Below are 13,153 nucleotides of genomic sequence, written 5' to 3'. Positions count from 1 at the left end.
GTGTACAGCAAACCCTGCATAATTCGAAGAGCAGAAATATTTTTGTGTTATCCGTGGTTTGGAGCTGGAAGCTTGAATGTCCTTGGTAAAGGTCACAGCTCAGCCCAGACTGCTTTGTCCGTGGTGCTGGAAGATTAGTATCTGTTGCTCTATCGAGTCCTTACTGTGCTTGTGTTTTATTGGTGAACACAGGAACACAAATCTCTGTAACACCGCAATCTATTGCAGCATCTTTACCTATTACTGTCCTGTCAAGTGCAAACAGGGAGTGTTGTATTGTAATGATCCTGCAGTTAGGTGGACCTAGAAGTAACTAAAGACATCTACCAGGACCAGGAACCTTAGCGGAGGAGTTATAAATCTACTTTTTAGGAAACATGAGCCCATTTATTTTTGACATTTTCTGTACAAAAGTGCTATTATGATTACAGGAATTATTAACTCAGCAGGTGTTTCACTTTCATACAAACACAATGCACTATTTTGGCGCAATGTCTTTGAATGGGTAAAGGGTGATCAGTCTTCACTAGTTTGTTTATAAATATAGCATACAGGAATCTATAAAATTATCAATTTTATGTGGTTTTCCCTTTTGGGATTTATAATGCAGAAGCGCATTGTGCACGGCCTTTTGCTGCTTGATAACGACTCACACTGTTGCTCTTTATAATTAGACGTTATTAGACACAGGCTGCCAACTCTTGGTCTAGCAGGAAAGGGCAAGCTGATGAAGAAGTGATATAGAAGCCCAAAACACTTATGACACACAGACCCCACAAGAAGTTCAGCACACATTGTTGTAACACTAACACTCACTGAAGTGGCCAGCATAGGCCATTTGATTAGTGTTGTTTTATAGACTACTGTGGTCACACATGGAACTTTGTTTTGAGTGTATATTGTTGATGGCCCTTTCCTTTGTGACGTATAAAAGCCCATGAAAGAAAATGTTTGGTACTTGTGTATCTCCACTGCCAGGAAAGTTCCCACACCCCATCTTTATTCCACAGATCTTTACCATCATATGTTAGTATCAGATTAAAATATGTTTGCTAAATATTTTGATGGTTTCTTTATTTGTTTTAAATAGTGCTAGTTTGTCAGGCTGCTGCATATTAGCCATTTGTATGTTTTCTAGTTTTGTCTGTAAGATACAAACTCTGACTCCTTACCATACCATCTGCGATAAACAGTAGAATATTTTGGTCTTAATCACACAGCCGGCCACTCTGGTCAATGAAAGTTTATGTACAAAGAGATTACATACTTTTTCCATAAAGAATCGGCTCAATGTGGTGATGGTGCAGACAAGGTCACCCAAAATATCACATTACAGACAGCTGTACAGGTAAAGGGAGTTTGTCGATGCTAACCTACATTACTGCATACTATATTATATGTTCAAGTTAAAACAATTCACAGGACTTCCCCTTCATTTTTTTTGTAGTAGAAATTGGTTTGGTTTGCTTAAAGACAGAATGTGCATGTAAATTCGTGCCCATCCCTATCTCTTTATAGGCCAGCACAGTGATGTCTCCAGTCAACATGATGCCACAGAATGTAAGGATGATGAGAGGTCCAATTGTCCAAGAATCATCTGCAGTGGAACCATTTTCCTACCCCCAGAGCACCTGTCAGCCTGAGACTGCATTCCTAGAAGAGGAAGCTGTGAATACACCCACCGTAAGCATTTTCCCAGTCACTAAATCTTGTGGCCTTGTTACTTTTGTTTTATGTGAAACTAAGATCCAACATCAGCATTCTTTTTTGTGCTGTCTGTCATCGATCTGTATGGCCTTAGTTATGACTGCAGGAGAATCATAGAAGACCATGGAAGAGAGATCTGGACCATAAAAAGCACAAGTTCTGTGTAGCTGCACCCAACACCAGGAATATATATCTTGGTCAGGACACAGCCATCAATGGTGGTCAAATAGATATTCGGTCACCACCCCACTGAAATACCATCATCATTTCCTTAAGGAAATAAATGAGACATATACAGATATAATTATTGTGATAATGATTTATAACGTTACATTAGCTTCCTTTACCAAACTTTTCATTCACGCAGTGTTTATTTACGTCCTGTTTATAGCTCGTCTAATGTTTGAAATAGGACCTCTTGGGATCTAAAGGTAATTTGTCCAAGGTGTAGACTGAAGTCTCACCCTTTTAGCCTTATTAACCGGCATCTTGCCAATGGGTCGTTCATCTTAAACCTCCCACCCATCAGTAAACTGCAGTCCCTATGGAAATGCACCTTGGTAAAAGCCCGCGGTTCAGCTGTGTTGAGGGGGAGGTTAAAATAGGTGCATTAACGTTTCAAAGATGAACAATCACTTCAAGAGTCGTGATAGTTCAGCTGCAGAAAATCTCAGCCGAGCTGTTGTGAGCTGTAAAAACAATGTGTAATATCCTGTATTTTTAGCTGCACCGCAGGGAACCTTTCTGAAACGCTGCTGCACTCACAGACTCGGAGGGGGAAAGTAACAGCTTTCAGAACCTCAAAAGCACCAAAGGAAGCAAAATATTTCCTTTTTAATTGTAATTGGCCTTTGGGGTATGCAATCTGTGGAGACCTATAGCAAGCAGCAGAGTACCATTATATAAAATAATTTTACATACGGTATATAGGGATATCACACAATGCTTCTTAGAGTATATGTGCGGTGGATGTGTCTAATTAGTTTTATTTTGTGAATATTTTTCACAAGCACCTCCGGCACCCAAAGTTCCCTCGCCCCGACTTTGTCCCACAGACATGGTACATAGCTTACATAGTAGCAATACATAGGTTATTATACATAAAACGGGATATATGTATATGGAACACATGTATTGTAGATTAGACTTTATTAATATTTTTAATAATTAAGCTCAAAAAAGCTTTCTGTTGCATTGTAATTTGCTATGGAAAAGAAACATAATTACCCATCGACCTTTCAAAATGCTACCTCTAATTCAATTATCTAACAATGAAGACCAGCTGAAAAGCTGTAAAACTAGAGGAATGTTTTGCCTTAAAATGCCATAAACTGGATAAACACATATTTGTCACCTCAGTTTCAGATGGGTACATCTCGGTCTTCAAACATGTTATTGGCGCCATGAATGAGTCAGCTATCTGCTGATGCAAGATGGGTTCAGGAACAATCTCTAAAAACCTTCATACAAAGCTTGTCTTTGTTAGTATTACAAATCCTCTTTTTAAAGTACAAACATCAATGGTCCCTTTTACGAGTAGGTCGTTCCACAACATATTTCTTCTTCTTCTTCTTCTTCTATCAAAAGAAATAGGCACAAATGTTGTTTAATAAGAACAGACAGAAACAAATTTTAACATTGAGCAATACAACATGAAAATGCACTGCCTAGACAGGACTAGGTCCAAATATCCCCTGAGCAGTCATCACATGGGAGCGCTTTAGAAATAAACAAAAATGAAACTGTAGATACAGATAAACAGAAAACCAAATCCCTTTGTGTAAGACGTGCATTTTTTCTGGTAAAAAAAAAAAAAAAACAAGAATGTACCGTATTTTTCGCTCTATAAGACGCACCTGCTGATAAGACGCACCTAGATTTTAGAGGAGAAAAAAAAGGAAAAAATATTTTGAGCTAAAAAATGGGCTAAAATATTTATTACAATAACTGAATAACTTAACATGAACAATAGCCAACAGCAGCATTAAGAACCATCATTACCAATCCACAGATTCCACACATACCAATCCACACATATACCAATCCACAGATTCCACACATACCAATCCACTCTCACTGTCACTCAGTCTTACTGAATGATTTCCTACCTTCTTTTCTACCTCTTTTCTTCTTACAGCAGTCTTCTTCTTACAGCAATCCTCCTCTTCGCTCCTCTTCTTCTGTCTTCTTCCGGGTCAGAGGGCACTGTGGGCGCGGCTTCAGTGCCGCCGGGGTTTGTTGTCAGATCCCGGCGGCACTGAAGCCGCGCCCACAGCAGCAGTTGCCGCGCGGATCGCAATGGAGCAGTATCGGAGGTCTTTAACAGACCTCCGGCTCCCTTGAGTGATATTAAGCCGGTTCAAGGGAACCGGCTTAAAATCACTCAAGGGAGCCGGAGGTCTGTTAAAGACCTCCGATACCGCTCTCTTGCAAGCCTGCTCCTCCAGCGGCGGACATTACTGTCCGTCTCTGGAGGGGTGCCGGGTGCCGGCAAGTTGGCACCCCCTGATGAGCGGCACCCGGTGCGCTTTTGGTGAGTATATGCCCCCCCCCCTCCCTGCCTGCATCTTCGCTCCATAAGACGCGGCTGATTTTTCATCCTACTTTGGGAGGAAAAAAACTGCGTCTTATGGAGCGAAAAATACGGTAATTAAAACCCTCCTCGTATATAGCTTATATCCTTGTTCTATTCACGCTACGCAGCTAATAAATATCATCCTACAATATTAACCTTATCACTGTTGGTTTGGTAAGGGGATGACCGGGTCAGGCATTCTTAAAACCCTACTTTAATATGATGATTCAATAAAACCTGCATGAAATTTCATGCAAGCTTAAAATAATGGTGTGATCATTAAAACTTACACTGGTATTTAAAGGGCCTCGAAATGCCTACTGATTTAGTTGACATTTTGCAGGTTTCGGTATCCTTTTTTTCAAATTATTTTCCATTCATTAGGAGAAACAAGTTGGCTAGCCAGTGCTGATTAGTGTTTTTTTTTTTTTTTTTTTTACGAGAGCTACTTTCAGCCTGTTCTATTATGAATGGATTATTTTGTATGACAATTGTACATATTGAGGTCATACAGTGTATAGATATTAACATTTAGTATAGATACAGTGTATGATGTGGCCATATGTATTTTGTCAGACACACAGAAAAAGTTTTTTTGTTGTTTTTTTAAACATAAAAAGTAAGGGCCAAGTTAGGATGCCATTGGACCCTGGACGACTTACCAAGTTATCCCCCACCCCATGTTTGCATCATTAGGGTTAATTCACAGTTCAGCATGTGCAGCCCTGTACTACTTGTTGGTGCCCCCTGGCAGTGTCACCAAGGGGACGTTGGGGGCAACGCTAATATGGGAACAGATTGAAAAGTTTACCATGTGGTGAGGTTGGTCCATCAAGGTTGTCCATTATCTCCTTAGGCACAGTGAGCAAGTAGGTTATAAATGGATTACACTTCACTCTTGGTAGACGACCTAAGTATATTCAGGGGAAGCATAAGCAGTGCAGATCAGGGGTGTAAGCACCATGTAGATATTGTGGGGGGTTTAAGTGTAGCCTTTTGTCTCACAAAACAAAACTTGTTGTTAGTAGTATTGCTGCTGAAAACCTGTGGAATATTCTGTATTCTTACATTGGTTCCTGTGCCCACGATGATATGTATGTCATGTTTTAAAGTCAAGCTCAAAGACATTTTTAATCAGTACGATATATTTCAAAAGAGTGGTGTTAAATTGAATGAAACTGGTTAATTATTTTTAGTCCACTAACTATCCCAATAGAATTCCTAAATTTCAGAAATTAGTAATATTATCCAGCTCCGATGGACAGTGCCAACATTGCCCAGCATTTAACTTTCGTTATAGTGGACGCACCGAGACGTGCCTGCTCGCCCATTCTATTTCCAGACTGCATCTTCAATCACGACACATTCTGGCAAAGCCATGTTCCATACACAGCGTGCTTTATTGTAAGTCACGTAGGATTCCTCTTTCATACGGGGCCCTGTAGACTCTGCAGAGCTAATTATTCCACTTATGTGAACATAGCCTGTGCATTCCTTCTGTGAGAACAGGGGCTTTACTGCCCTCTCAATGTGGAAATACGGTTAAAATAAATGTTAACGTGCGCTGGCATTATTAAGACCGGAAAGAAATTATACTGCAGCGGAGGCCTTCGCTGGTTTTGAAGTTCATAGGATCAGCTGTTCACGGATGCAGTTTTTCCCTGGAATGATTTCTTAGTCACATCCTGAAGAGAAAAGATTAAATTCCCAAGTCTCTGGCACCATTTCCTGCATTTTTCCCTCCACCTCCTCCCCTGCCATGGGTAGTATTGTTGTCTTTTAGTTATATCTTGCCCAATTTTTTTTTTATTTTTTTTTTAACTTTTTTGTTTTTGGTGTTTTCACGTGTGACTGATAAAAATCATACATTTTCCATGCAAGTAACAATATTTGTTCGCAGTTGGGCAGTTAGTTACCTATAGCTCAGCAACTCTGTGGCTTGGGTCAACCATTTGACCTTGAAATTCACATGGTCTGTACATGGAAGTGATTAGTCTTTGTTACTAACTCACTTCCCAGAATCCCATGGAGCAATATCCAAATGTAAGCAAAGTTGCTTAACACTTTTCTCCAGCAACATGACAGCTTTAACCTTTTATGTGTTCAACAATAGTCCATTGCTTTCTTCACTACTCTGGCACGAATAGGATTGAACTGGGAAATGCTGATCTGCAGCACATTTATTATAATTTTTAGATCATTCAAGCGTAGTGCGGCACAACAGCAGTTAATGGTTTACTTTCCTTCTCCCTCCTATTACAAACTAGTCTTCCCTACCAGTGTATTAATTAAGGTTCTGTGGGCCTTCACACAACCACTCTGTTCAACATCTGCCCTTCTCCTCACTTTTCACAGGTGAACGGCTGTCTGTTTGACCCACTCCCTCCAGTGTCGGTGAGAAAAGGATGCCAGTCTTTGCCTAGCAATATGATGGAGACCTCCATCGATGAAGGCATAGAGACTGAAGATGACTCTGAAGATGACCCAGCTTTGGCATTTGCAGCTTTCCAAGGAAAGCGCGGTGGACAGCGGCGCCATACACTTGCTGAAGTGACTAACCAGTTAGTGGTACTGCCTAGTGTGGGACCAGACATGGAAGGTAATGGCTCAAATATTTTAATACATAGCATAAAACATCCATAATACATTTGCTTATAAGCATAACATCACATGGATAAATGCTGATGACATACGTTATGGGAAAATTGTCATTTTATTTAGGCCATAAATACAGATTCTTTTTTGTCAGGTTGTTCACTTCTGTGAGCGCCAAGACTCAGCTAGGACAGGCATATTATTGTTTAGCCGGTGTTTTATGGAAATATGGGCTATGGTCAAAGAGATATTATAATATCTGTTTTCTAGATGTAACTGATCTGCTTCTGGTATGGAATTATGTGGATCAGGTGCCTGTAGGTACAATTGTGATTCCACAGGAAGCAGAATGATCAACTTAATTTGTATCATACATCTTTAAAATGAAAGGGATTCAACAAACAAATCAGAGGTTTTGGTGTGTCAATGACACAAATCAAAGCAAAAGAAAGCAAGCACACCTGTTTTATAACTCATATTTGCATGATATGTGATATAAAAAGGACAATCTGCCATTGGGAATCAATAGCATTCGAAGCTGGTGTTTTAACTCCATCCAAATTGTAATTCAAGTTCCTCTCTGGAATTTCAGCACTTCCTGGATTCCTTGGAAGGTTGGGTTCCTTAACTGATATGAGGACATGTTCGCTGGTAGATAACTGGAATAATCGTCAAATGGAATTGCTATAAAAAATAATGATGTGTTTTTAAACAAGCAGAACAGTATTTTTTTTCTTCTAATTAAATAATGCATATTATAATATTTTAAAATGCATTATTTGTGGGGGCTGCATGAGGCACTGGAGTGTCCCTTTAATTACCTGAGATATTAATAGCAAAAATATGTTTCATATTTTGATTCTGTTATACTTAAATGTATACAGTTTTCTCATGAGAATGCAGTGTATTTTATCTGAACTTTTACGTATTGTTCATAGTGGAAATAAAGGGTAAATATAGAGAGTATTATTCACCCATGGTAACATGATTTCTTTTAATGGTAGCCATCTTTACAGTTTAAATTTGACTCAACACAATGTCAACACTTCTTGCCGCACCTCTTTTCCTTGATAGTTACCTGACCTTTCCATTTCAGACTGTGCATTGTATGCATATTCATTTTCTGCAATTGTGGATTCAGTATACCAACAAAAAATGTATAGTTTGTTAAATGTATACTGCCCATTGCAAAATTTAGATATGTGTTCTGTTCATACATTAGATCATTGTACCTTAATTATTCTAGTTGACAAAATTGTCTGTCCCGATTTGGTTTGCTGTTCCTTGTCCGTGTGAATTATATCATTGATTCATTTTCTGTCCATCACAGGAAAACTCTTCACCATTGGAAACAACCCATCTCTAGGAAGTGTTGACTCTGAATATGATATGGGCTCCATTCAGAGTGATCTCAACTTCCAGGAGGATGCTGGAGCATTGAAAGAAGCTGTTATGGCCAACCAGTCAGCGACCAGGCTAACGCCACCTTACATGGGGCTGCCACCAACAAATCTGGCCATGCCAGCTCTTTCCTCTCAAAAACGAGAAGCCCACAACAGGTCTCCAGTCAGCTTCCGTGAGGGAAGACGAGCATCAGACACCTCACTGACACAAGGTAAAAACCTTGCCTAAATTCACATATCATATAGTCTGACTATTACAAATATATGCAGACATTGACAAATATTCACAACAATGAAAGGTGGAACAACAAATACTTAAGGTGTTTGTTGTTTTGATATTTGTGAAAACTCTTTTTTCTAATATCCTGTAGATATAATATACCTGTCTACACAAAAAATATCTCTTGTCATAACACTTTTTAGGTATTGTGGCCTTTCGGCAGCATCTTCAGAACCTGGCCAGAACCAAGGGCATCTTGGAACTCAATAAAATTCAGATGCTGTATGAACAGATGGGACCAGATGAAGATCCCAACCTTGCTTACGGCCCCCATCACCTCCAAGATCTCAGTCAACCTCAGGTATGGATTCCAAATGTATCGGTAAGGTTTAATGCGACATCTTTCAGAAATGATCAGTGTTTGATGTTACATGATGTTTGTGACTTCATTCCCAAAATGTGGCTATACAAAAGTACACTCAGACACATACTTAACACATGTGTATGTATGCATTGATGCTTATAAACACTCCTGCATATAAGGCCCATTCATGTGTGCGTGAGGGACAGACATGTGCACAGACATATGCACTGTTATTTACTTGTGATTGCCTTTTTACAGCATGATGTGTCTACACAACTTCCTCATGTGTCTACGTTCCCCATGCATCCCCAACTGCTTTCTAGACGGCAAAGTTTGGAGACACAGTATTTACAGCACAGACTACAGGTATGAAATGTACTTGCTGTTGCATAGACCTCTGGAAGAGGCACGGGGATCCTATTCTTCCTGTTCTTAGCTTTTTCTTGCTCTCCTCTCTAGAATACTTGCAAAGGTTAACGAACACTAATATCTGAAATGTAAATCACTATAATTTGTTCCCAGGTGAAGATAAATATTAGTTCTCATCCAGCAGCCCTGTCTCTTTTCTGCTTGATTTCCCAATCATATTACTTACAGTGCAAGCAATCGATTCTTCTGATTCTGTTACTTTTCTTCTTTCTAATATAGAAAAAAATTCTGTTACCAATATTTGAAAAAGAGTTTGTACAATACAACTCAAGGGTGATCCTCTTACATTAACATTTTTAAATTATTAATAATTGAGAGCTAAGTAGACCTCAGTTTTACACATTCACTAGAAAACGTTGTCCCTGTCTACAATTTCTTTGGTGGTGCACATTTTCATGTGTGAAGCTGCTATGAGAAGGTTACTGTAGGCCCAAGTTATTTTGTAGAGCAAGTAAATACAGAATTTACACAAATACGAGCCAGTGATTGATATAACAAACACCTAGAGAATTCCTAGTAACAAAAATAAAAACAGGTGTCTTAAGCCGCTATCTCAACAAGAAACATGGTGGAAATTAAGCCTACAATTTTTTTCTAGGATAATCCTATAGTAAAGAGGTGTCCATGTGCTGGGTTGGTGTTGCTAATTGAGGACGCCAATTGAGAAGCTCCACTGATTGCTCACCAGCAGAATTGTGTGCGGCCAACAGGACATTTCCTGTAGGCTTCTAATTCTGAAAGCTGACCTACAGATAAAAGCTTTCTCAAACACATTTAGTTTTGTTCGTGTTTAATGGGAATTGTTACTTTAATTCAATCTTGGTTCTGTTGCAGAAAGTAAGTCTGTTGGCAAAAGCTCAGAACAGCTGCCAACTGTATTGTAAAGAAACACCAAGGAGTCTGGAGCAACAGCTGCAGGAACACAGGTGAGAATGTGATGCCGGTGAGCAATGTTTACATGCTCCTCTCTGTCTTATACCATATACAACTTTTTTTGTCTTTTTTGAGGTAGCAAAACAAGTCAGCAACACTGCAGTCTCAAAAAGTATAATGACTTTTTCTCATAACAAGCAAAGGGTGCCTTAGTGTTCAAACACGGTCTCCCTGCTTGATGGTAAAATATAGGGTCACTTGCTGAAACTGCAGTGTTGGGCTGCCTTTTTTTTCTTGTTTCTACATGCGTTATAGCTTCTGAGGTCAACGTCTAAGCACTACTTAAATTGTTGGTGCTATATAAATAAAAGATAATAATAATAATAATAGGGTTAGGGATAATGTTTTGAAATGTGGGAGTATTTAAAATTTAATAGACCGGGTCTGAGATTAATTCCTTCTAGCACAGATACATAAGACAGGTACTGTTAAAACTGAATTGAGGATAATGGACTGTACTGCTAGGGGACAGAAATCACAGACTGTGATTTTTAAATGTTTGCTATACTATTCTGATTAACAATAAATGGCTTATGCGGTCCATGACATAACTCATCCGGATAGACAGAGCAAGCATACTGAGGAGCAAAAGTTTTTGGGAAATTCTAAAACAACATGGAAACTTGAAGAAGGCATGGACCTATTGCCCTCAAACATTTTTCTGACCATTTTTCTCAAACCATTTATCTCTGATAGCTCAGTTTTGAGTTTTGTATCTTTCTTTTCTTGCATGTCGCCCATAGAAAATAATATAGTAGCCGATTAAATGACTTTGACTTTTAATCCAACAGGCTGCACCAGAAGCGTATGTTCCTTCAGAAGCAGCCTCAGCTGCAGGCTTACTTCAACCAGTTGCATATAGCAGAAAGCTCTTACCCAATGCAAGGACCGCAGCTTCCAATGTCGCACCAGGAGTCAGTCCAGCAGACGCAGTTCAGCTTATCCCAGCCGCTCAGCCCTGTGATAGAGCCAGCTTCCGACGAAATGCAATACGACCCATTCTTAAGTCAGTATCACAAGCTGCACTCCCAGCAGATGCAGCACTTGGCACAGCCTAGCCTGCCACAGGCGGCAGCACCGATGCAGGTGCAGCAGCCATCTTTACAATATCCTTATCAGACTGGCGAGTTGCCAGGGGTGCTATCACATGAAACAGAGTACACTAGCCAATGCCAGTATTCTATGAACCCAACTCATCATGGTGGCATAGCCATGCATGAAAACCAGGGGGCAAATGACCCACAGGCACCTTATGAAACGTTGACACTCAATGAACCTTTTGACTGTGAGATGATGGAAACTGTTGACTCACAACACAGTGGCTATGTTTTGGTTAATTAGAAAAATACACGGGGTATCTTTGTGTGTTAACATATGTTACGGCAAGGTGTAACGAAGGATAGCGTGTGAATTTTTGATTGTTTTTTTTTTCTTGTGTTTCAACCTAAATGAGAAAAAAAAAATCATTTCTTTTCTTACCCTTGACCTGGTCCTTTATGCGGAATTCAGCATATGGGCAAAGCTCCTTCAGTTGGCTGCGGCTCCCAGGTTTGTGTTCTGAGTGCTGGAACCTCGAAGACTGGTGACAGAGTTCTGTAGAAAAGTAATTCTATCTCGAAGCCATTATGTGGTTCTCCTCAAGTCAACATTCTACTTTGCTGAGAGCCTAAAACTGCTACCAGATCAAAACTTCAATAGTTAGAACTAAGGATTTGGATTGTGGCATTTGTATGAAAAGCAACATCAAAAAGCAATATTGTTTTTGGGAAACATTTTTTTTTAAGTGACCCAAAAGTTGAATGCAAAGACTTTCAGGATATTTTCTTCAATGTTACTCTTAAGCTACTGATATGACAACAAAGCACCTTGCAAAAGCATCTGGAGAAGATAGGGACTTATTAACCCATTTGTACATTAATGATGCTTGGAGACGCCTGTAAAATGAAGCCTTGGCGTGACTTTGATGCTGACCTAACCAGAAGACTACCTTAAGAGATCTGATGGTGCATTACAATCTCCTGTTTGTTGGGTGACTACAACAGTCTTCTTTTATGTCTACAAATGCAGTTGTGCAGGCTTTATGTAGGTTTTTGTTTTGGAAAGACCTGTAGGCGAAAGCTTGGACATACATAGAAGCAAATCTCCTAAAACCTCCATATATCTCAAAGATGGATGCAGACAGAGGTTTCTCTCTGAAGGTGTAACTCTTATTACAAACATTCAACATTTGTAGGAAAAGGAAGAAATAATAATAATATTACTATTAATAATATTGACTGTGTTTTGAAGTCACAGTAATACTGTATGTTGCTGTTTGTTGCAAAAGATTTGTACATTTGGTAAACTATATAGATTTTAGAGTCAGGAAAACACAAAATGAGCTACAAAAAATAATGTGTGAAATGTGGTAGTTATGTGCCTTTTGGGTTCTTTTTCATACTAGATTATACCTTTCTTTTTTCAGATTAAAAAGAAAAATTAGACCATACCCCATTTCTATCAATGCTACATCCAAAGTAAATTCCAAGTTTGTGTGTGCATATGTTTGTTCCACTGTGTGGAATGCATAAATTGTTTAATGAATTCAATGTATTGATCGCTCATGTGTAGAAAAAATGTTTTGAAAAAGTATTATAGCAATATTTAATTCTATTTAATGTCATGAACTGTTGATATATTAAACATGGCAGTGGGATGTTTGTACAATGCTAAAGTGAGGAAATTCTCTTTCAAGAATACAAATATTCTTAAGTCGCACGCGTTAGTATTCAATAAGTTACCCTACGTAGTAGGTAGTAACCTTGAACATAGTTTGTACGCCTGTTATTAATCATTCACAATATATGTTGCACTTTCTGTAAATCTCAAGAATTAAAATAGCCATAATCTGGTCAATACCATTACTTAATAAATAGATTAGAAAAGAA

The 13,153-nt window shown here is 39.0% G+C and overlaps 1 protein-coding gene across 1 annotated transcript in view; it reads left to right on the top strand.

The window, feature by feature from the left end:
• SIK2 (salt inducible kinase 2) overlaps positions 1 to 13,153 on the top strand; it is a 63,865-nt gene extending 50,712 nt beyond the window's left edge. The window contains exons 8-14 of the mRNA XM_053451390.1: positions 1,519 to 1,683; positions 6,638 to 6,881; positions 8,208 to 8,492; positions 8,704 to 8,861; positions 9,123 to 9,230; positions 10,128 to 10,219; positions 11,018 to 13,153. Of these exons, the coding sequence (XP_053307365.1) occupies positions 1,519 to 1,683; positions 6,638 to 6,881; positions 8,208 to 8,492; positions 8,704 to 8,861; positions 9,123 to 9,230; positions 10,128 to 10,219; positions 11,018 to 11,567 (1,602 nt within the window). The 3' untranslated portion in view covers positions 11,568 to 13,153. The remainder of the gene's footprint in view (positions 1 to 1,518; positions 1,684 to 6,637; positions 6,882 to 8,207; positions 8,493 to 8,703; positions 8,862 to 9,122; positions 9,231 to 10,127; positions 10,220 to 11,017) is intronic.

The sequence above is a fragment of the Spea bombifrons genome, chromosome 12, assembly GCF_027358695.1.
Source record: "Spea bombifrons isolate aSpeBom1 chromosome 12, aSpeBom1.2.pri, whole genome shotgun sequence".
NCBI lineage: Eukaryota > Metazoa > Chordata > Amphibia > Anura > Pelobatidae > Spea > Spea bombifrons.
Note: the sequence above shows the minus strand (reverse complement) of the source record. Positions and strands in the feature narration are given on the sequence as shown.